The 23,589-nt window shown below is 44.8% G+C and overlaps 1 protein-coding gene and 1 long non-coding RNA gene across 3 annotated transcripts in view; one reads left to right on the forward strand and one right to left on the reverse strand.

Moving 5' to 3' along the window:
- The window catches only part of grid1a (glutamate receptor, ionotropic, delta 1a), a 135,669-nt gene extending 119,108 nt beyond the window's left edge, over positions 1-16,561 (reverse strand). Inside the window, exons 1-2 of one of the 2 annotated variants that reach the window (XM_057047145.1) lie at positions 15,681-16,452; positions 14,262-14,417 (exon numbers count right to left, since the gene is read on the reverse strand). In XM_057047145.1, the coding sequence (XP_056903125.1) occupies positions 14,262-14,417; positions 15,681-15,759 (235 nt within the window). In that variant the 5' untranslated portion in view covers positions 15,760-16,452. Of the gene's footprint in view, positions 1-14,261; positions 14,418-15,680 lie in introns of both variants that reach the window. The other variant, XM_057047146.1, reaches the window with a different exon arrangement.
- A 207-nt stretch (positions 16,562-16,768) lies between these two features.
- On the forward strand, positions 16,769-19,395 carry LOC130533596 (uncharacterized). The gene is made up of 2 exons (XR_008952620.1): positions 16,769-18,548; positions 18,695-19,395. It is a non-coding gene; the product is annotated as an uncharacterized LOC130533596 (long non-coding RNA).
- The last annotated feature ends 4,194 nt before the right edge of the window (positions 19,396-23,589 follow it).

Genomic DNA, 23,589 nt, shown 5'->3' on the forward strand with positions numbered 1-23,589 from the left:
CACCATAAAAACCTATTAAAGATAATAAAAATAGAGTAAAATAAGAAATAAAATAGAATAAATTAAAAATAGAATATAATAAAAATATAAAACTATAAAAATGTAAATAAATGAACTGAATGAATGAATGAACTGAATGAATGGATGTCCCAGTATTATGTTATTGCAGTGTTGTTCCAGTCCTTCTGTTGGTCCTCCTCCCCCCCAGTGAGGAGTTGAACAGTCTGATGGCTCGGGGGATGAATGAGTTCCCCAGTCTGTTTGTTCTGAACTTGGGGAGGCGCAGCCTCTGGCTGATCAGGCTTCTCTGGCTGTGGATGACAGTGTGCAGAGGGTGGCGGACATTGTCCATGATGCTCCGCAGCTTGTCTATAGTTCTCCTCTCTGCCACTGTCGCCAGAGGTTTCAGCTTCATCCCCACCACCGAGCTGGCCTGCCTGATCAGCTTCTCCAGCCTGGAGAGGTCCGCTTTTGTCACACCCCCCCCCCCCCCCCCCAGCACACCACAGCGTAGGACAGGACGCTGGCGACCACAGACTGGTAGAACATCCAGAGGAGTTTCCTGCAGATGTTGAAGGATCTGAGTCTCCTCAGGGTCTTCTTGTACAGCTGCCTTGTGTTGCTTGTCCAGTCCAGCCTATTGTCCAGCCACAGCCCAAGATATTTGTAGGTCTGCACGCCCTCCACCTCCTCCGTTCCTATCTGAACTGGTCTAGGTCTCGGTCGGTCCCTCCCAAAGTCAATGACCAGTTCTTGGAGGTGTTGAGCTGCAGGCCGTTGTTGTGGCACCAGGCAACAAAGTCCCTCACCAGGCACCGGTACTCCTCCTCTTCATCGTCTCTGATACATCCAACGATTTTCTTTCTCACTCTCCCAGCATGCTTTGCTGCACCGCTTATTTATAGGTTTTTCTCTCAAGTCTTTCATCTCTCACTTTCTCCAGCTGGTCGCTGGTGTCTTGGTGGCCTCCCTCACTTCTTTATGATATGACCTCATCCAGGTGGATCCACACCTGACAATTTCACTCCAGGGAATGACTCCACTTCAATGACTCTCCAGCCATCCCAATTAAAGTCGCTCAATAATGTTTTTGTTACTGGTTCTGTGTGTGTGTAGTCATAATTCTCTACTGCTGCCGCAACAAATGTGTCATAAAGTTGCTTGGTGATCCCAGGACTGACCTTTGACCTCAACATCCGCCAACAAATAATAAAATATGGAAAACTGTAAGGAAATGATGAGTGTTGTTGTTTTGTTCTTCTCACATTTGTGTCTTTTTTAGCTCCGCAGTGGCCAGATCTGTCTTATCTCCTGCTACAGACAGCCAAAAGTGCCTGTTAACAGGGCTTTGGTGTGATTAATTATCCCTCGTTGAGTGTTGGCACTTTGACTCCAACAGAACTTGAAAGAACCACATCGTCTAGTTCAAGGATGGTTTGGGAAAATAAATGCAGACGTTAGTTTACGGAGGACCAGAAGCCAAGGACGCAGCAAAGCATTCAGTCAGCCGTCACTCGCTAAAAGACGATGGATAAAGACCATCTCATCCCTCCTCCAGGGTGGACATAAATGACCCCTCCCATCAATTTAATGGATTATGCAAGACATTGCACCCCTGCCCCCCCATTCCCCCATAATGAAAAAAAGATGGGCTTCTTATTATACAGGATACAAGCTGGTAAATTTGTCCTATTCTAACATGAGATCGTGCCCTCGTCCTTTGAGGGGAAGTGATCTGAGAACAGGGTGAGACATGTGAGGATGGATGAGAACTCATGGGCTGAGAAATTCCTCTGCATCCATTTTAAATCACAACAAATCTTGTGTTTTTGTGCTCATCAGTGCCATGGCAACCATTTGATTATGTCTGAGAAGTAGCAGTGATGAGTTGACATGTAACAGAACCAAGAATGGATGTTTCCTGATGTCTGTGGGGCTCAGACAGGCTGAGCTCCACCCACTCGTCTATTTGTGTTCTGTTTCCTTCCTCCCAGCTCTTCATCACTTTCAACATTTCATTCATGACAGCATTACTCACCTGATCATGACCAGAGAGCAAACTTGCTCGCTGCCACCATAACAACAAGCTGTTCTTTTGAGGCGAAAGGATGAATAAATAGCGCATATACATTCTGAACCAATAACAGTGGCGTTCCTCCCATGTCCTGGCATCTCGTCCTTGACTGGTGCAGAAAGAAGTGAAGGAGGTCTCATCGGCCTGTGACAAATCCGCCTTTTTCCCTGGCTTGTTTTTCATTTGGATAATTCTACCCTCCAATGTGAAGTGATAAAACAACCTCAGTGGAGTAGTCTTTACGCAGCCAGATTAAATGTGATCACCTTGCCAACACACCCTGGGAGATCGCCATGATTAACAAGCAAAAGAGAATAATGATCATCATATGCAGGATAATAGCCCATACCAAATGGCTGCATGATCCGTACATAAATCACAGCCCATTTGCCAAACCAAAAGGACACGCTTTTACCCTCTGGCTAGATTTACGCACCAACAATCTGATTTTTTTAACCCTCAAGTGACCTAGATGTGATTATCTTTCTACCAATCCAAAAAAAAAACACACATTCAATTAATTTGAATTATAGTCTTACAATTAGAGCATTACTCCACTGTCCTCCACTAATGTCTTCATTTTATCGTCTGTGATTATGTCACACATACACACACACACACACACACTACAGTGAGGTTAATGACACACACACAGCTTCAAATCACACATTTATAACAGCAGTAGAGGAGCTGAGGTGGAAGGTGCAAAAGTATCTGGAACAGGAAACAATTAAGAAAACAGAAAAGCTGGTGTTGACTCACATCTGTGTGACACACATGCAGCTCCTGGAAGGGCTTAAATAAAGAGATTTGCTGGATATAAACCATAAGCCATCGCTCTATTGTAGGTACCACTTATGACATCAGGGACACTCACAGCAGAGCAGCTCAGCATTATTCAAAACAACAGCCAAATCTGAAATGACAGCAAAAAAATACATCTGAGCCACTTCACACACACACACACACACACACACGCATACAGTCACACACGTACATGCACACACACACACAAACCTGCTAAAATTAATTAGCCTCAACTCAAATTTGTTATCCATGTGAGGCTGGCAGAGCTATCATAAGACCTCTGACAGGCTTTATCATTACCAACAATCCTCAGGGAAATCGACCACAGAGCTAATCCATATGATGAGGGAAATACATAATGAGAAAAACACAGAGCTCTGTTTGATTGAGAACATTTCTTTTGTTTTAATAGAGACCTGTAATGAGAATAAATGATAATAATAATGAGTTGATGCAAAAATGCAAAAGGAAAAGTCTGACCAATGCGCGTTTGGCAGCATCACTGTGTTTAGAAGGAGAATGTGGTGCTGTGCGTAGAGAACCCAAGTTGGGTTTATGTCTCAACTTCACCACGGGACTGAACAAATGTCGCCTTACTGAGGTCACCATAACGTTGGTCCAGAAAATACGGTTGGTGTTTAATGATATGTGTGACATGTGAAATTACCAGAGACATGATGTTCTATTCATGCAGCGTAGTGGCATGCTCAACTCAGAGATAATGGATACTTCTGTGGCATAATGCCGTCCGCCGCGCATTTCATTTTTTCCTGCTCCGCCCTGACGGGCGTGTACGTGTTCGTGAAAGGCTTCAAACTCATCCAGTGTGTGGAGAACTTCAAAGGGATTGTTTTAATTGCTATGCCTTAATTCTGGACTTCCTGCTGAGTGGATAAAAGACATCAGGCGTTGAGAACGAGGAAGTGAGGTGATTCTTCAAGTTGAGAGCAAAATGAGCAGATCATCACTGACAACATCACTGACACATCACAGGTAATCAGAGGGTCCCTACAGCATTACCGCCTATCTGCCTGTCTGTCTGCCTGCCGGTCTGTCTGTCTGCCAGCCCGCCATCCGTCCGTCCATCTGTCCGTTTGTCTGAGCTCAATTCAGTGTACGAAGAGCACCATTATATTCGGACTGAGCTTGAAAAAGTGAGCTTAGACGCTGAAATCCTGAGGCATCAAAGACAGATGAAAGTGGATTTTCCTTATACTGGGTGATGGTTGCTGATATAATTTTTAGCCCTGGACAGCCAGACCCACATAAACCAGCAATCTGAGGTAACGTTTAGGTCATTATTTGTGGATTCGCCACCCTCAGAAGGAGCATGTGGGCGACTCAGCGCCGTCAAAAAGATGAAGGACGCGAGTTAGTGGTGAGCTTGTGAATGGCTCGTGAATGCTACTAGATAATCAATGTTCTATCAATCAGTGCTGACACTATTGTGAGTGGCTCAGCGACAAACACAGAATCGGTTCATCGGGGGCACTTCTACAAAGACTAAAGCTAATCAGAGCTGCTAATTAGCATCGGTGTCTCATGTTTTCATGTGTCTAGTGAAACACCTTTGAAAATCAAATAAGTGAGGGTTGTTTGTCACTTTTATTTGTAACAAGGATAAACTGAAGTAAAAAAGTGTCATTTGTAACCACATTATACAGACCTGTTGCCTTTTTCAGGCTTTTTCCTGTATTTTGCTTCTTCTTCTTTTTTTAGGTTGTTTGCAGCTTTAATAATGATGGAGGCAACATTAATGCTAATGTGGATCAACATTAATGGCAACATAACCTACATAGTCCAAATAAGAAAAAATATGATCGATGTTGATTCAGCGATACTGGTCCCAGAACTGCTCTTCAAATAGAACCCTAAGAAATTTTAAATCAATGTCTTAGGAATTAGCCATTATCTAATCAATTCCAAGCTCAGAGAGTCTGGACAAAAGGCTTTTCTGGTTTATACTAAATATAGATCTGTACAACGCAACTATAGCCGATCCATTTCAGCACAGAAGGAGCCTTAGAACAGCCAGGATCAGCCATTCCTGTTTAGACCCACCAGATCTCCACCAGATCTATAGACTAATGCTCAAAGCTGTGCCCCCCTCAGTATTTCATCTGGGGGAGGAATTACCCTCTAGTCTGAATTCTGCAGAACACCAGCAAACACGTTAATGAAACCAAATGCTTCATTACAAAGCTGCTATCAGGACCTCTGGGAATTTGACTGGAATCGGCCGCCAAAAAGCTCTTTGAAGCTGAATCAAACACAACCTTGAACTTTGACCCATTTCACAATCCAACATGAAGAAATCTAAAAGTAGAAAACTAGTCCAAAAGGAAGAAGTGTGGAGTTCGCCATGGTAAAAACATTGACAGAACAAAAATGCACAGAGATGTGCTACCTTGTGGAAGTGCAGCTTCTATACGGAATGTATAGATTCACCAGAAAAATTCAACACAATCCAAGCTGGAGCTCGCAAGCTGTTGTAATTGGTTCCTACGGTAACAGAACACCACACACAAGCACACACGCAGCCCAATTACACTCGAGCCTGTCACAAAAGCACAACACCTTTTGTGAGGGCCTGAATGGGTCTGTATTGAAGAGTTTCCATTTCGGTGCATATGAAAGCGAGCTTGTTATGGCAGCTCTGAGTGGACCTGTGGTGACTCGGGGAGGGGCCACCTTGTTCTGCCTGAAGATGCTCCCTCTAGAGCTCCTCTTCCTGCCGGCTCGGCCGGCTGCAGCGTTGCCGGGAAGCAGTAGACACAGCCACAAACACTGACCTCGCCCTTGAGACACACGTTGCTTCTGTCCCGCTTCAAAAAAATAAAAGATGAAAACGTTCTCACCAGCTGAGTGGCCGCTTTTATTTGCGTTTTGACCTGATACCTTAACCACAGTTCTAGATAAGTTCTAGACTGGAACGGGGTTCTAACCACAGCACCAAGAACCTCCATGAGGAGCTACACTGTGGGAGACCGTGAAGGCATCACCTCTGTTTGCGTCCCAAAACAATGACAAATTGTATAATATCTCAGTTGTTCCTAACAGCAGGAAGTTGCAGAAGCAACTGAACATCTGAGCCTCTCTGTTGTTCTGGTGGTAGAAGATGCTGGTTGTGAACATAAGCCTCTGGTTCTGAACATTAGAATCTGATGTTGTCCTCTTCTCGTACATGGCTCAAGCAGAGAGGTTATGAAGGCGGATTCATCTTCAATTATCAAAGATTCACCTCCTGCAAGGTGCAAGTCTGATACATGCAAATAAGACACATTTGCACACAATGTAATTATTGGCATTATTCATTTAATGTGGTTCAGGATAATTAATCTGATTTATCAGTAGTGTTTCAGGAGCGGAACCAGCAAACTGCGCAGAAAATTACAATCTGAATTGATCTCATTTTAGAGGATGATTCACTGAAGGACCCTCAATTTTATCAGGAGAGAACAGAAAACGTGCATGTTTGTGTCCCTCAGGGAATGTAAATGTTGCCGCATGTGCATGAATAATGACTGAGCAGTGAACTTTTATCAGAATCTTGCTGCATATGAAAGTGCTGTGAGTTAATGTGATCCTGCAGACCCAGTTCTTGTCCTGTTCTGGTTGGGTCAGCATGGGCCAGCCCGTCTCCCTGGGGTAATAATGAATTACCTCAACCGTAAAATCATTGGTGCTGGAAGCAACAGCAACACGTGAAAGATAGACATGAGCCGCTCCAACCGTCATCGGAGTCACCCTTAGTTTTATGTGCTGAACATTAAACGTTAGCGTGAGCTGTCAACCGGAGATACATATTTAAACTGAAACGTACTGGAGACAAATGTCCCGGAGACATCCATCCACCATCCATCCACCATTCATCCATCATCCTTCCATCCTTCCATCCTCCCATCCTTCCATCCTCCCATCCATCCATCCATCCAATTATCCATCCATCCATCTATCATCCTTCCGTCCATCATCCATCCATCTATCATCCTTCCATCCATCCATCCACCCATTCATCCACCCATCCACCTATTCCACCAGCCATCCATTCATCCAACCATCCATCCATCCACCCATTCATCCATCCATCCACCCATCCACCTGTTCTGCCATCCATCCATTCATCCATCCATCCATCCATCCACCTATTCTGCCAGCATCCATCCATTAACCCATTCATCCATCCATCCATCCATCATCCATCCATCCATCCATCCATCCATCCATCCATCCTTCCATCCAGCCACCCATCCATCCATCCATCCATCCATCCATCCATCCATCCATCCATCCATCCATCCATTACCCCATATATACTCCTATACATTGTTTTTTTTACATTGTTTTCTACTGTTGTGTCCATAATTCCTTGGGCATTATAATACATACACTGAAATCAGACAGGAATTGTCAATCAACCGACCATAATGGAATTTGGATGGAGGAAGAGAAGACCACCTCAGATCGACCATGCTCCTGCTGCCTCCTGCGGCACCATGATTTAGTTAAACAGGTTTGTTTCAGGCCTGAGTAACAGCTGATCCTCCCACTAATGAACAGAAGGTCACCAAATGATCGATGCCTTTCAGCTTCCTCGGGAATAGCTGGCACGTTTGTTTGCCTTTACGATTATTTTTACATTAAAATTGTTTCAGAGCAGTTTCATTGTCTTCTGAGCTCCCACTCTGCAGCTTTTCGCTGGGGTTGATTTCAGTCTGAGAGATTACCAACTAGCTTAGCCTCATCTGTGAATAAAGCCAAGTAGCCGGGCAATGGGGGAAGGGGGGGGTGTACGTGTGTGTGTGTTGGGGGGGACTGAAGGATTCTTGTGGCAGATGGTCTCTCAGTATCTGTGTGTGGGGACAAATGCAAAAATGGTTTTCCAAAACATTGGGTTCTCTTCATCAATAGGTCTTCTCTCAATCCCCTCTCTCTCTCTCTCTCTTTCTCTCTCTGTGTGTGCCTCTCTTCTTTTATCGCTCTCCCCCTCCCACTCTCTCTTCTCCCCCATCCCTCTCTCTTCTCCCCCCACCATCACCCCATCTCTCATTCACAGCATCTTCACTATGCTTACTCACCTGTTTCATCCTATTCTCTCCTCTGTTCTGGCTCCACCCCACCCCCCTCCTGAAAAGCACGTAGTGTGTAAGTGTGTGTGTGTGGGGGGGGGGGATTTCACCTCTAGGGGTTGATTTTCGCCGTCCTGCCTGAAATCTTCTCTCCAATCGAGCAGGTGGTGGGGTGTAAATTATACACACCTCCCTTTGAGTGAGGCAGCAGCAGTGTGAGAAGGGGGTGGGGAACAAGAGCTGTCCCTGAGCTTTCATCATTTTTAGCCCTTATCAAATTTGCTTTTTCCTTTCTTTTGAAGCAAATGTACAAATTAGAGCGCACACCCATGCACTCATGCACAGCCAATCCTCTCCCCCATTCATCCAGCACTCCCCGTCGTCCCCCAATTCGGTAATTTCAGGCGATCAGGGTACAGCGCGCACACTAACACATGCATCACAACAAACAGCGGCTGAGGGCTTCATCAGCATCAGTCCAATTGGATGGATTGCATTCTCTGGGGCAAACATTCCTCTCTCTCTCCCTCCCCAGGAGTCTCCAACCCCTCCGTCTCTAACAGGTAGAGCGATATTGATGACCTATCGCCAGTGGTGGTTGAGGGCTGTTTGAGGTTGTGGCACAGCGCTAACATCTGTCACTGTGTTCTCTGCGGCTCAATGAAAATCTGTCACGTCAGAGGAGACGAGGACATGAATGAGGGCTGGTAGACCTGGGAGAGGGAAAACACGTGTCCACGTGTTTGTCTAACGAGGAGCCCCCCCACCCCAGGCGCGTGTGCTATTTGTCAGGTGATGTGACAGCCATAGTACTTTTGCTGTTTCTGCCGTTCAATAACTCATCAGCTCTCCTACTAACATCAGAAAATCAATGCTCAAGCAATTACAGAGGCTGGATGGAACTGGACATCTGCTAATTGCAACAGAACAAAATGACAATAATATTCAAATGAGGCCAACATATTCACAGCACGTTTACCTGCCGTTTACCTGACAGCCTTCATACCACCAGAAATCCTGATTTTTTTAGCCTTAAAGTGGCCCCGAAAACATCCGCAACCAAACGTGAGTGTAAACAGCAGCAGGGACGGTTAAAATTCAGCCGCCTGCCAGCATTGGCAACGCCGCTGAATACATAAATGCACAAAATGTCCCAGTGTGCCTGCCACTCTCTTTAATTAGGACAATTTGCTAATTCTCCTTCAGTTGCCAACCAAATATCAGGATTTCAATTTCCCACATCCTTGTCTGATTTATATGCATGATGCATATACGGTACGCTTCCTTTAGTGGAAAGATCAAAAACTGAGCGACCATGTTTTTTCACTCAACTGTAGAAAGAAGCTAAAATCCCTGCTTGTGGTGACATTTAGCTCACTGTAGACTATTCCTCTGAATACAGAGCAGGCGTGGCATTTAAGTGAATTGAGGCTTTTCTTGAAGTCAATCAGCAGAACAAACCTCCCGACTGAGGTAAAGATCACTATTCAAATCAGAATTGGCCACTTGGAAACAGTGCTATAATTTAAGAGCCGTCTTCCACGATGGTAACCCCAAAACACACACACGCATGCGCATTGGCAGGATATCGACCAGCTTTTCCTCTTTAGCTCTAACTCCAGTTTTCCAAAAAACAGTATTAAACAGCCTTGACCCTCCCGCTGGATGCTCAGTTATTGTTGACTGATGAAAAGTTGGATGAAAACATTTTGTGTCACGGGTGACTAAAGTCCTCCCCAGAGTCACACAGGCAACAAAACTGAAGGTTTACACACTGTATATAACATTTATAATGTATATGTCAAATCTACAGAGTAGGTCAGTCCACAGAGAACAAAATGTGCCCTTAAAGGTACATTTGACCTTAAATTCCAGGCTACCCATTATTATTTTTTTCACCTGCAGCACCTCATCCATTTATTTGCGAGTTTCTGAGATGGAGTCGGCCCTATGCTGTATGGAAGCACAAAAATACACTTTCAGAAGTAAGAACAATGCTTCTTTCCAGACTGGAGTTACTTAAGAGACCATCTTTTTTTCTGTGTCTACAGAAAATCATTAGAGGCATCCTCCTCAGCTTAAGCCAGAGCGACCCTAACACAAAGCTTCTGACATCCTGGAGACAAATCTGCTCTGGGAGCGATGGTGGGCCCAGATTATCTGATGATGTGAAATGTTTACAGATCCTGCCTTAAATCTCCAAAGGGGTTTTCAGATTCTTTTGGGCCAGCTGCCCTAATTAATATCTTTTTTTGCTATTCACAGGCTATTCATTTGAACAGGCTAATGTCAGTTAGCATCCTTATTCTTACTCTGAAACGCACAATGTATGGGGTTACAGCTAAAAGAGATTAGCTAGTAGGTTTGACACACTCTGTAGTAGGTTTGACACACTTTTTGAAATATCGCAGATGTTAATCCAAAATCAAAACCCTCTCATTTATGTTACAACAGCTCACTGTTTATTTCCTGTAATATAAATACTGGAACAAAGGACAGAAGAAAGAAGAAAGGACAGCTGCTGAGGAGCCATTTTGCAGATATCATTTATCAGAGCAGAGTAGAACAGTTAGAGGATATTAAACCACCCAGCCGTTACTCCAGTTGTTGCTGCGCAGAACTAAAAGAGGCATGCTCGTGCTTAATTGTTGATTAACTCAAATGCTCCTTGATGTTAACTTCAGGAGAGGCAAATGGAAGTTGACATTTGGTTTGTGTGAAAGGGAGCAAAGGGAAAACATTTATGGTAATATTGTATATTACACAAGCATGAAATGACTTTTCCCTGCATGCTGGTTTTAAAAATGAAGAGGACACCTCCAGGTGATTGAAGGACCCTGCATGCATCATAAAGAGCATTTCAGAAACATTCTAAATGAACTGAGTTACAAAGGATCCAGGACTAATTAACAGACCTTCTGGCTGATCTTTTGATGTTTTTCTGTTTGTTATGACCCATTAGTTTCAGCACTTTTACTGAGAATCAAATGCCTGAACGAATGGATAAATTATCCTGGCATTTGTCACAGACACTTTCTGTTTTTCTTCTGCTACCTTAAACATCACAGGAGCAGCAAGCCACGCTAGCCACGCTAGCATCACATGTCTGTATTTGAGTGTGGAGTTAATGGATGAAAGGTCAAACTTATTCATTCCTTAACAACTTTGTTTGCAAGCAGTTGCACATGCATTTACTCCCTAAAGAAATTTTAAAAATCCCCAAGTATCAAGCTATCTTGGGAGCCCCCTTCCACATGTGAAAAAGTAAATTGTATTGCAGTCTCATAGGCTAAACTTTTAAGATTAGACTTAAAACTTTACTCTTTGAAAAAGCTTATAGTCAGTAATTCTGTAGTTCCAGTTATTTTTCTAGACAGACTAATTATCATATTTAGAGGGTCATCTCATTGTTAGGCTAACATTTTAGTTATGCTGCAATGGGGCGAGGCTGCCAGGGTACAGAAACATGATCACCTGACAGGCTTCTCCCACCCATTCACAGCTTCCTCTCCTCTCCTCTCCTCTCCTCTCCTCTCTTGTCCTTGTTCTCCTTCTCTCCTCATCCTCCCTCTCTCTCCATATCTATCTACAGCAGGGGTGGGAAAATCCAGTCCTCGAGGGCCAAATTCAAACCAGAATTTCTGTCCTACAGCTAAACACTTTCACCTGGGATTCCACTTACCTTGGTGAAAGCGGTACCTGCCTGGTAGGATGCAAATCAAACACTTGAATCAAACACTTGTGGAATGGATTTTCCCTACACTGATGGGCAAGTCCAATCCACGAAGCCAGGTTTTGCATCCTACCAGGAAGAAATTGTTTTCACCAAGGTAAGTGGAACCCCAGGTGAAAGTGTTTACCTGTAGGACAGAAAGTCTGGCTTGAATCTGGCCCTTGAGGACTGGATTTGGCCGCCCCTGATCTACAGGTATCGTCGACTTCGTAGCTGTGTGCTGACCTGCTGACCTCTGACCCCGCTGACCCACTCAACAGCCTAATGTACTTGCTGGATCTATGCCTATTCTCTCTTCTACCTGTCCACCCTTCTCCTCTCTCTCTACCCAGCCGGCCATCAGCAGGAGGTTCCCCCTACCTGAGCCTGGTCTTGCTCAAGGTGTCTTCCTGTTAAAGGGGAGTTTTTCCTGTTACTGTTGCTTGTTGGGGCTCAGGCCCTGGGATTCTGTAAAGCACCTAGAGACAATTTTGATTGTATCTGATAATTATATATATATATATATATATATATATATATATATATATATATATATATATATATATATATATATATATATATATAAAGATTGATTGATTGGTTGATTGATTGATTGATTGATTGATTGATCGGCCGATTTATTGATTGATCGGCCGATTGATTGATTGATTGATTGATTGATTGATTGATTGATTGATTGATTGATTGATTGATTGATTGATTGATTGATTGATTGAAAACTTGAAATATGCAAAGGTATGAATTTACATAATCATCCACATAGGTAATAGCACCTCCCTGCCCTACCAATAAATCCTTCCACGCAAACATGCATGAGAGCCGCATTCCTTTTGAATATTTATGTGGTTTTGGCAGTTTTAATCATCAAGAAAACCTGCAAATCTCAAAATGTGCAGGAGACCCATTAAACATGCATTCTTCTCCTCTCTAACTTGGTTTTACCGTCCTCAAATGCCGCAATATATAGATTTACACAGCACAAGTGAGCTGAGATTAATAAAGCCAGTCCAGTTGACAAACCGTGTGGTGTACATGCACGTAATATATAAACTTCTATTGACATTATGCCTTAAAAGATCCTGATGAGTTTGATTTCATTTGCAAAGTTGATATCTCCAAGAAATCTTCTGGTCAGTTCGTGAACGAGAACAGCTGCAACTTTCCAGACAGCTGCAGGAATCCTTTACAGCAGCCATGTCCTTACATCAATAATCAACAGCTCTGCTGGCCCAGCGGCATCTCCGCACCACAGCCTGGTCCTATTATGACAGCAGCAACTCTGCGGAACAAGCGGACTCAGACAGGAAATACAGATAATCTTCAGCTGCAGAAAGACAAACATGAACTTCTCAGCCTTCCTCCCTTTCATTTAATCACAATTTTGCACCTCGGTTGTCTCATTCTCACTAAACTCCCACCTTTTATCCCCCCTCCTCTCCCCTCAGTGCCAGGTGACAGCCACTCACAGTGGGACGACACTGAAGAAAGAGCAGAGGAAAAGGTCAAAGTCTCCTGCTTATTACTCAGCACCCCCTCAAAGCCCCCCATGTCCTCTGAAACTAGGGACCACCCGGCGATGCTCCTTCCTCACCGTCTATGGAAAATAAATGCCTCGGTAATTACTTGATTCCGTGAATATTTGATCATCTGGAGCTTAAATGTAAACAGTAATTAAGAGAGTAAATGATACCCAATCAAGGATTGCAAGAGACTCAATCACTGCAAATAAGCTCTGAACAGTTCTCAGTCAGTCCTGATTAGCACTGAGGCTGAAGTTCAGATTTGGCTTCATTAAGAGCTTCTGTATATTAAGACATCCAACCTCTTTATGCTGTGTCTGCTAACCTGGGCATCATTCACCCGTCAAAACTTCAGGAGGTCTGCTGAAGTAACGCCTGCAAGGTTCCAGGTTTACACCAGCCCTGCAGCCGTGAACACCTCTTCCCTGCATGAACTCCAGCTTTCTATTGAACAAATTAACACAGAGGTGTAACAGCTCAGAGCTAAACGACCCCACCCATCAGTTATCAGTTGTGAACATCCTCGGAGGATGGTAGCGTGTGTCTGGAACAGCAGGACTGGGAACCTTTGAAAGTCCCCCAAAAAACATGAAATTGCAACGATTGATTTTAGGCAGTCAGCAGTGTGTGAGATCATGTTTCAGTGACCTGCATCGGCTGATTTCTCCTGCCTGGTTTGTGAATGAATGTATGTATAGACCTTTACAGGTCAAAGATTAAAGGACGTGGATGGTTGTATATGGTGCGTTTCAGACAGAGAAGGGAAAAGGATGTTGAATCTCCTGGTAAGAGGCTCCACTCAGCTGCTGGACTCAGTGCTTCCACCTACTGTGGCTTCTCACCCCTGAAGACAGCACATCTGCTGTACATCTCAGACAGACAGACAGACAGACAGACAGACAGACAGACAGACAGACAGACAGACAGACAGACAGACAGACAGACAGACAGACAGGAGACACAGCTCAACACATTCACTGATGAACACGTGGAAGCTTCGGCTCCACTCTGGGCAGGAGAGTCGGGAGTAACTGAGAAAAATTCGAGGAAAATCTTACCTTCCTGCACCGCCTGGAATGGATTGTTGGGCTCAATCAGTTTCACGGAGTGGGTGATTTTCTCACTCTGCAGAATGTCGTCATTCAGGCTCAGGTCTGAGATGGCAAGCTGGAAAATCTCATCGTCTCTCACAGCATTTTCCTCGAATATGGCCCCTGTCAGACAACAAGCAGTCGCAAGCGCATCACCTGTGATTCACGTCAGGTCAGAGGAAGTAAAGAGCAAAGGCAACATTTTCACTTGTTTATTTAGTTTTGATTTTAGGTTTTAAAGTATTGCAACAGGTTCAGCAGCAGAACTAAACACTGCACTAAAGAGCATCAGGTTGCACACGAATGACTGTTTCTGAGGCTCGGTGGCGCCTCAGAAGCATCACAGAGCCCAGAGTGGGAGGAATGATGGATCCAAACCCCCACCAACCCCCTCCGACCACCCACCCACACCTCCATTGCCTCTGTCAAAATTGGAGAGAAACCGGAACACAGGACCACAGGGAGCTGAGAGATGATGATGCCCTGCGTAAACCGACACATGACTGAGCACCTGCTGCTGGGAGGCTGTTGCAGCAGCAGCAGCAGCACCGACACGCTCCCCTCACTGTGACACTGACGTTTTTATCTCACATTACATCTCCGGCATCTACGGTTTCCACCAAAAGTGCACACAGCCAGAGCCAAATGTTCAATGCGCGCCCCTGCACGTGCGGGAACGCGGAAAGACGACGCGGACGGCAATCTTAAAAATACCCACAAACCATTCCAAATAAAAAACAGGTTAAACAGAACATGGGAGCATCGGAGGTCGGCCGTGCGTGTGTGTGTGTGTGTGTGTGTGTGTGTGCGCGCGCGCGCGTGCGTGCGTGCGTGTGTGTGTGTGTGTGTGTGTGTGTGTGTGTGTGTGTGTGTGTGTGTGTGTGTGTGTGGTGTGTGTGTGTGTGTGTGTGTGTGTGTGTGTGTGTGTGTGTGTGGAGGGGCTACTGCTGCGGTTGGAGGCGTGAGAACAACGCGCCTCTGTGCGCCCCGCATCTCGGGAAACGCAAACTCCGCTGACGTCCCCTCCTGTTTGAGATGGCGGTCACGTACCGGTGAAAGTTGAGGCTTGTGGAAAGATAACGGGGTCCACAAAAGCCTCACCCAGATGAGGACCGGATGTGTGTGGATTCCGGCTGTTCTCCTGCTGATCCGGCAGCTCTTTTACAGCTCCAGCCCTCAGCGAGCATCAACATCACTGATGGACGATGATGAAGCAAAGCTCGCACACCAAACGGCAACTTTTCAAAGTGTTGCTCAAACTGTAAGATTTATAACAACACTCCGCCAAAAGCCTCGAAAAGACTGCAGCCGATCAGCAGAACATTTTGCAATAATCTATCTCCAACCCGCGCTTCTATTATTTTATTGTCTTGTTTTGATGCTTACCGATATGAATGATGGAGTCTGTTTTAGCTGAATTGTATTGCAATATCCACAAGGAGAGGCAAAGCAGCAGCAACTCCATCTCCGGATGTGAGAGCAGCAGCTCATCCAAGCCCTTCGCGGCTGTCCTACCGGGGTTGTCCGTCCAGCTGGAGAGCCCAAAGAAAAAATACAGAAGGAAAAAGAACAGAGATGATCAGCGCCGCGTCTCCTCTCAGACAAGAGCTGTGTGGCACGTTGACACTTTTCTCCACTCGCTTTTGGTCCAATTCCCTTCAAAACGCAGGAAAGTGGACCTCCTGAGGGTGAGGAAAAGAGACAAGGAGGGTGAGAAACCAAGCCGAGGTGATGCTGGCAACTGGAGGAGAGAGGGGCCGCTGCTGCCTCCCTCACATCGCCTCTTTCCTGCGCGTCTAACGCATGGCAAGCGGCAAAAACTGCGGAGGAGGGACACCCCCTAACTATACGCGTGTGCGCGCGCACAAACGCACGCGCACATACACACACTTCTCTGGCCGATCTCAGTCACGTGACTGCAGAGACTTCACGACTCGGCTGCTGTCCCGACAAGCCCGGTAGAAATGATTTCGACTGACCGAAGAAAGACGCGCCGAGAGGGGGTGTTTGAGCGCATGTTTGGAGGCGAACGCGGCCAAAACAAACCTAAACGAAGCGAGAGACGCGACGGAAGCGCCTCACTTTTTCAGAGAAGTTGATCAATTTCGGGATGATGCGCAACGACGGAGCGGAGATTTCCCCCCAACCACTCCCCCCCCAAACACCCCCCAGCACTCAAGAGTGGAGACGCAGCCGAGCAGATGCTCCGGAGCGGAGGAGGCACCGGGACACTCGGGCAGACAGGTGGATGGATGAGGGGCTGGTGAGGAGAGAGACAACGTCTTGCAACAGCTGGATGGAGTCACCAGAGCAGAATTACGCACAGCTACTCAACATCCCCACTGTTCGCTCTGACTTTCAGACGTGGCACAGCTTTGCTGCTCGTGAATCAGCTCATTTGTAAAGCAGGCTTGGTTGTTTGTTTGTTTTTTGTTTTGGTTTGGTTTTTTTGTGTGTGTGTGGGGTGGGGGGAGTCCAGCGGGCGACGGAGACAGGATTGTTGAGAGAGGACGCGCAAGAGCCGGGGTTTGTGGATGGGTTTAATCTTACAATTAAAGGATATTTCTTGTGATTGCAAAAACCTCGGAAATATCTTCTAATTGTTCGGTTAAGCCTGTCAGAGGCGCAGAACTTTCGAGAACGCGATCTGTGGTCCCTTTACGGCACCAAGGGCACCTGTAGAAGCGCCAGCACTCGCTTTTTTATTTGACCTTTTTTAACAGTCTGTTCTGTTAAAATAGCCCACAATCCCATAGCAGCAACGTTTCTTAATGGTGTTGCTCAGGTTACTTTCAAACAGACGTCCAAAGTTGTTGTAAAATCCCACAGCGCCCCTAGTGGCCACCTGCCGTCATCGCGGCCATGGTCTTTGCGCGATGATCAGATTTCTGTCCGTTAACATAAATGTTGATTAATCCTAAATGTGGTTGATAAATCATTCATCCTACCAGAGCATTGATGTTTGTTTGGTTTAATAACACTGCACTGATACTAAACACCTATTTTCACTCACCATTATTGAGTCGGTTCGTAGCTGAACTGTAATCTTTAACCTCACTATTGTGATAAAACACAAAGCAACAATTAACAGCTTCGCTTGCTTTTAAACCTGGCAGAAGAGGTAAATGTTGCCGTGTTCACCATCGGAGGGCTGTTGACTGAAATTGTATGTTCTCTACTTATTCTCTGCATATAGAGAGGTATTTATGTGATATTTATGTGTGTGTGTGTGTGTGTGTGTGTGTAGGGCATGATGAGGAGCTGAACCTCATGAAATACTAAGTAGTTTTGACATGATCGAATGAATCTCTGTCTGTGGACATGAGGTTAGTCAGTCAACAGTCACATATTAACAGGCCCATTTGTTCTGTACTTTCTCAACCAGAACCATATTTAGTTTTTCCTCAAATCTTGGCATCAGTATTTTGTGGCATAGGTCACTGTTAAAAGTGCGACATGCGGCCGTCCAGACATCTGCAGGTCAGTCACGCTGGCTCTCAGTGATGAAGGTGGAATTTCATTGTCACACAGCTCTGAGTCATTACTGTTTATGGCTGCAAGCGATGGAGTGAGGAGGAAGAGGGATTTCTTCCTCCCTCGCTGGAATCACGCCAGGAAGTGAATTTTGATGAAGAGGATGTGTCACTTTCAGATAAGTATCAAATTAACAAGAACAATAAAACAGGAGAACCGACCTTGTCCTTAAGTCTGTTCTTTGAACAAATTCAGCCATCCTCCAAAATGACAACTGTGTTTGACTAAAATGCTGCTCAGAAGCTTCAGTGTGACTCAAAATAGCATGTTTGTGTTCAGAATCCACAGCTCATCTGTCAGTTTAATCCTAAATTATTTTCTTATGCACGACTGTGCCAGTATGCATTCAGCTCAAACAGCAGTAGCACACCCAGAAAAGCTGTTTAAAGTCAACATTTTCTCGCACTTGTGTAAGAAAATATATAATTACTAACTGTAGCCACTTCTTTATCAGTGCAGAATAGGTGCAGAATAAATATGTCCCTAATAACTTCATTAGCATTCAGCTGCAAATCTGGAGCTGGTTTAGCATGCAGGCTAACGAACTACAGATGTACAATAACCACATTTGTTATTCAAATAGGAACATGTAAGATGGACGGACGGACAGACGGGCGGACGGACAAATGGATGTGTGTGGAGTGTGTGGTGAGGAGGGCCTGTAGCACCAGAGGTGAAAAAGCAAGGCTCTCCTCCTCCTCCTCAAACACACAGCCTGAGGTAACATTACAGATTAATCATGTTATGAGAAAACAGCAGAAACCTGCAGCTCAATCTCAGAATCTAATCCAGTAAATTCTTCATCACTGTTACCATTGCATTACAGCCTCAATAAAAAAAAACCTACGACTGTGTGGTTGCTTCAGTCATCATTTAGGGTGTTGGCTGCTGGACAGGAGACTGGACTGGAAAGGTTGATTCTGTCCTGGGCTGCTCCCTGGACTCTAGAGGAGGTGGGCAACAGGGGGAGGCTGGGTAAGCTAACTGCTATGCTGGACAGGCCCCTCCCCCAAAGGCAGCTCCTTTAGCCAGACTGTTGCACCCTTCCTGCAAGAAGGAGAGGAAGTGCTGCTGGTTCCTGCTGTCAGACTCTTCAATCAACTTGTCTGACACCCTGGACTCATTCACCACCAAACCACTTTAGATCAGCACAGCTGCCCTTTACTCTTCTCTACACCTGGTCAGTGGGACTATGTGTGTCTGTGTGTGGTTGTATGTATATATACATTCCTTCTGTACTGTGTACACTTACTTATATATATATTTTTTGTACAAGTACACCACCCATATATTTTTGTTTCATCTTCTGTACTTTGCATGCCTGTGGTGACGCTTTTGTTACCTTTACGCTGCTGTAGACCGCACATTTCTGTATTGTGAGACTGTTAAAGGTATATTTAATCTTTTTTTAAGAATTCCATGCAGAACAATGACAGAAGTTCGGGAGCTACGGGTGATGGGGTTCCATCTGTGTCAGCAGAGAACACTGTTCTGTTTTCTATGTTCTTGTTTCTTTAAGCCTAAAGTCAGAATCCATGATAAATATGATGTTATGGAACTCTATAAATGATGTCTTAGGTTGTTGTTGGAATAGTACATGGTGACTCTAGAACATGGTGACATGATGAAGCTGATCTACCAGAATAATGCTAAGTGTTCGTGCTACGTGTGTCTCTGGGTTGTTAGCAGAACAAACAGTGAGGAACCAGTTGTCTCCGAATGCAGCAACAAACCAAACCACCACCCATCATCGGATCCGTCCATTAAGGTTTGGATTCAGTCTCCATCGGACTCCGCGTCTTCTAGAAAGTTTGATTGGCCTCTTGGACGTGTGGCTAAACCTCCATTTGCATAGGATTACATCAAAGCTTCTGTCAATTACAGCGTATCTGTCCGCATCTTGCGAAAACTGAACCAGATCTGCTTTAGTTGATTAGCTAAGTGACAGAAGCTGTTGTTAAAATCCCCCCAGGAACAACCGTTTTCGTTCTGTCTTGGGAGTCAGACTGAAGACAGCAGGAGGAGCTGAGATGTTTTCTCGTTGTGGTCTATACATTAGTGTCATTTAAGTGGGGGAAATGCTCCTGAATTCAGCAGGAAATAAAAACCCAAGTGCTGAATCAGCCTTCATTATCCTCCCACTTTACTAGAAAAGCCACTTTATTCTGCCTGAAGAGATGTTTACAGCTTTAGATGCCTAATAGTAATTGTTCTGACATTTGTTTTGGATGCCCTTTGACCATTATTGAACCCAGTTGGTGCCTGGAAGACACCAACCAAGAAGACAGGAGGCTGCAGAGAGAGGTGCCTCTCAAAACATTAAGGCTGAGGTAAAAGTGAAATCGAGTCAGTTTATTTAAGGAACAGGAAGGCAGGAACTGAATGCACAGACACCTAAACTTGGCAAGCATGTATGATTCAAGTCATCAATATTCGTGGTCATGTGATGACGACGACCTATAAACGCTCCTGTCAAGGTTCAAACTGCCCATATTGATTGGCATGGCTGAGGTCTGTGCGGAGCAGTGGGGATGATCATTGTTCAGATCCTACAAACAAAGTGAGACCTCAGAGAGCTTCCATGCAGGTTCAGCTTCAATGGTCTCAGACCACAGAGCTGTTATGATCTACCTGTCTCAAGTCCATTTTCTCTTCTCACCTTCGCAGATTTATCACTCACACACACACACACACACACACACACACACACACACACACACACACACACACAGAGTTTTGTCATCTGTGAGCATTCAGTCCAGATTTGGGGTTTTTACCTGAGGAGATAAAGGCCTGAACAAGATAAACGTTACTCATGAAATCAAACAGGTTCTACTGACACCAGATAAACATTATGAAGCTCATCCTGACAGTTTAGAGCTATTCCCCCTGCAGCCTGGTTAATGCTCAGTACATATCACTACTTTAATCTGTCGCATCCAGCACGGGAATGTTTGCTTCTTTAAAAGCTGGCTCCCTTTCAGCTAATTATCTTTGAAAATCTGGAAAAATTGGATATATCCTGGTGCCATCTGATTAATTAGAATAGGATTTAATAAGCCTTGCTGGGCTCTGTTGGATTAATTAATTGGAAGATGATATAGTCGTGTGTTACAGTTCTATTACGTTAACTGTCGTAGTGCTACTGAAGACAAGGTGCTGGGTGACCCATTCACTGACACAAACATGATTGGAGAAGGATATTATTTGACTGGAAGAGGCCTTAGATCATCTTAACTACGTGTTGTTAGGATTCAGCTGTAATGACCAAGCCGCTAACAGCCAGATAAACGCAGTCCTTATTAAAAATGAAAGGTGCCCCCCCCACAAAGGTGCAGTGGTTCGTTTGATGAGGGTGCAGGGCAGTGGCGACGCGGTGTTCTGTTTCATTTGCATGCAATTATCTGGTGACACACGCATCAGTGAAGGGAGTTGTGTCGGCCACGTCTCCAGGTATTAAACTCTGCAGCTCAGAGCTGCTCAGACAGACTTCAGGATATCTGGTAGATATGCCGGCTTTTTACGGGCGACGGTAACATTAGCATGCTAATCACTGCACAGCAGACAAGGAGAACATTAGATTACACACTAGACTCCAGCTCAGGTGCTCAAACTTGTCCTAGAACAAAGTCTTAAAGCATTTTAATAAATGTTAGCTTGTCAGACAGTACAGATATGATTATGTAGCTGTTGATGTTTTCATGGTGCCCTGGGCTTTCTGAGGGAGGATATTATTTTATTTTATCTCTGTGCCTACTATAGCTGCTGGCAGCTCGCTGACAGATGATAAGAGCATTTACGCACAATTGCTGTGACAGGGTAAAAGTGTGTACACAATTATGGAAAATGTGTATTTGTGCAAACATGAGCATTTTTCATTTAGACTTTTGCCCGAGGGAAATATTTGTTTCTGAAAGGCTTCTGTGTTGTCGATTAAATTTGTATGAAAAGCTGTTTAACGGTGCAGCGATGTTTGATCACCCTTCTGAACAAATGTTGTTGGATCTGAGTTGAGCTTAAGCCACACAATCAATACCGTAGCTGGGATCTGACTTTGTTGTGAAAGTAACCCAATTAGCCTGAACACAACCTCTGGGGCCCAACCTCCCAAATAGTAGGGCAGATAGATGACAACAAAAATTGAACAAATGTACCAAGAGAAAGTTTCTGAATGACATTTTCTTCTCCTGTTGCTGCAGAGTTCAATAAAATGGTGCAAATTAATTAGTAGCGGTCTTTAATGTCTTTAATGTTAATTTAGCTGGTTTGAAGACAAGAAACTCTGTTTTTAAATGTGTGTAAGGTTCGAACTCTGAAACATCATTCTAATTTCCCCACTTAACATGGGGAATGAAAAGGATTTTTGTAAATAGTTGCTAAAATTAGTCAGCTAGCTTATGTGGTAGTGCTGAATCTGTCATTATAAAGAAAGACTGGGATGACAGATCTGCAGGTCTGAAACCAGTCAGCCATTACGGCAAAGAAAAATAGACCAACCAGCCAGCAACTGAATCCGGAGTGCACAAAAAGAGAGAGGTTTAGAATCCCTTTAAACACAAAGCTGGTATTCATCCTTCCAGATGAGTTCAAATCCATATGTGGCAGCTGCATATACATGTTTAATCCATATTTTTATTGTTGGTAGATCCAAGAAAGCTCCCATCAGTGGTGCTCACCTCCTTGCATTTACACCTGCTATTCTTGCTCCAAACACATCGATTCCAGCCTCCAATAGTTTACTGGCCAGCTAATAAGCCCCACCCACTGACAGATAATGGACTAATTTGTTCGTCAATGTTCCTCTGACCTGTCAGAGGTTCTAACGTTTCTGTCAACACGTCTTCACTCTGCCAGTGAATATTGAGAGTACGCAGCTTTGAGCAGGGGCAGATGCGATTAGCTGCAGGTGTGGTGATTGCACACAACAGGTGGCACGCACGCGCGCACACACACACACACACACACACAGTTAAAACAAAACCGCCAGAACAGGCACAACGTCAGCTGTGACACAAGGTCTCTTGTGTTCTCAGTAGAAAATCTTCAACCAGACAAACGGGAAAGGAGCTGCACGTCGATGTGAGCGAAGTCAACAGCCCCCCTGCTGGGCTGCTGCGAGGTGGGCAGGAGCAGTGTTGTCAATGCCATCAGCATGTCCTTTGCCATCAGACATCCAACACATCTGAACTTTGAAGGCAAATCAGTCAGAGAAAATCCAGGCTGTTCTGAGAAGAAATGGATGTTAAACTTCTGAATATGTATGAGATGAGATGAAGCACTTCCATCTGAAATAGGCAGCACCCCTCCAGTATCCATTCATAACACAAAGGCTGAGATTTCTGTTAGTGAAAACGAAGTTTAGCACCACCAGAGTTCCACTCTGAGGAGTCTCATACAGTATTCTCCAGGCTGCAGGACTTCCTGCTCCATTACATTGCGTCATTTTGATACCTGGGAGTCGTGCAGCAGCAGCGGCCCACAGACCCTAACGTTAGCTCAGCTTTTCGTCATGTTGCAGATCTCTGATAAGCTTATTTAAGGTAAGAGGCCTCATCGAATGTGGGTTAGGGTTAAAGAAAAATCAGAATATGGTTGTTAATGTGTTACTCTCAGCTGAAAGGAGGAGACTCTGGAGGAGAAAGATGTGAAGGTGATAAAGAGGAGGGAGAAGAAGTGACAAATGAGCCCAAGCTTATTGATTTTTCCTTTAGCGGGGATCATTCAGTGCAGTGGAGCGTGCTCGGTGGTTTTAGAGTCCTTA

The sequence above is a fragment of the Takifugu flavidus genome, chromosome 11 (genome assembly GCF_003711565.1).
Source record: "Takifugu flavidus isolate HTHZ2018 chromosome 11, ASM371156v2, whole genome shotgun sequence".
Classification (NCBI taxonomy): domain Eukaryota; kingdom Metazoa; phylum Chordata; class Actinopteri; order Tetraodontiformes; family Tetraodontidae; genus Takifugu; species Takifugu flavidus.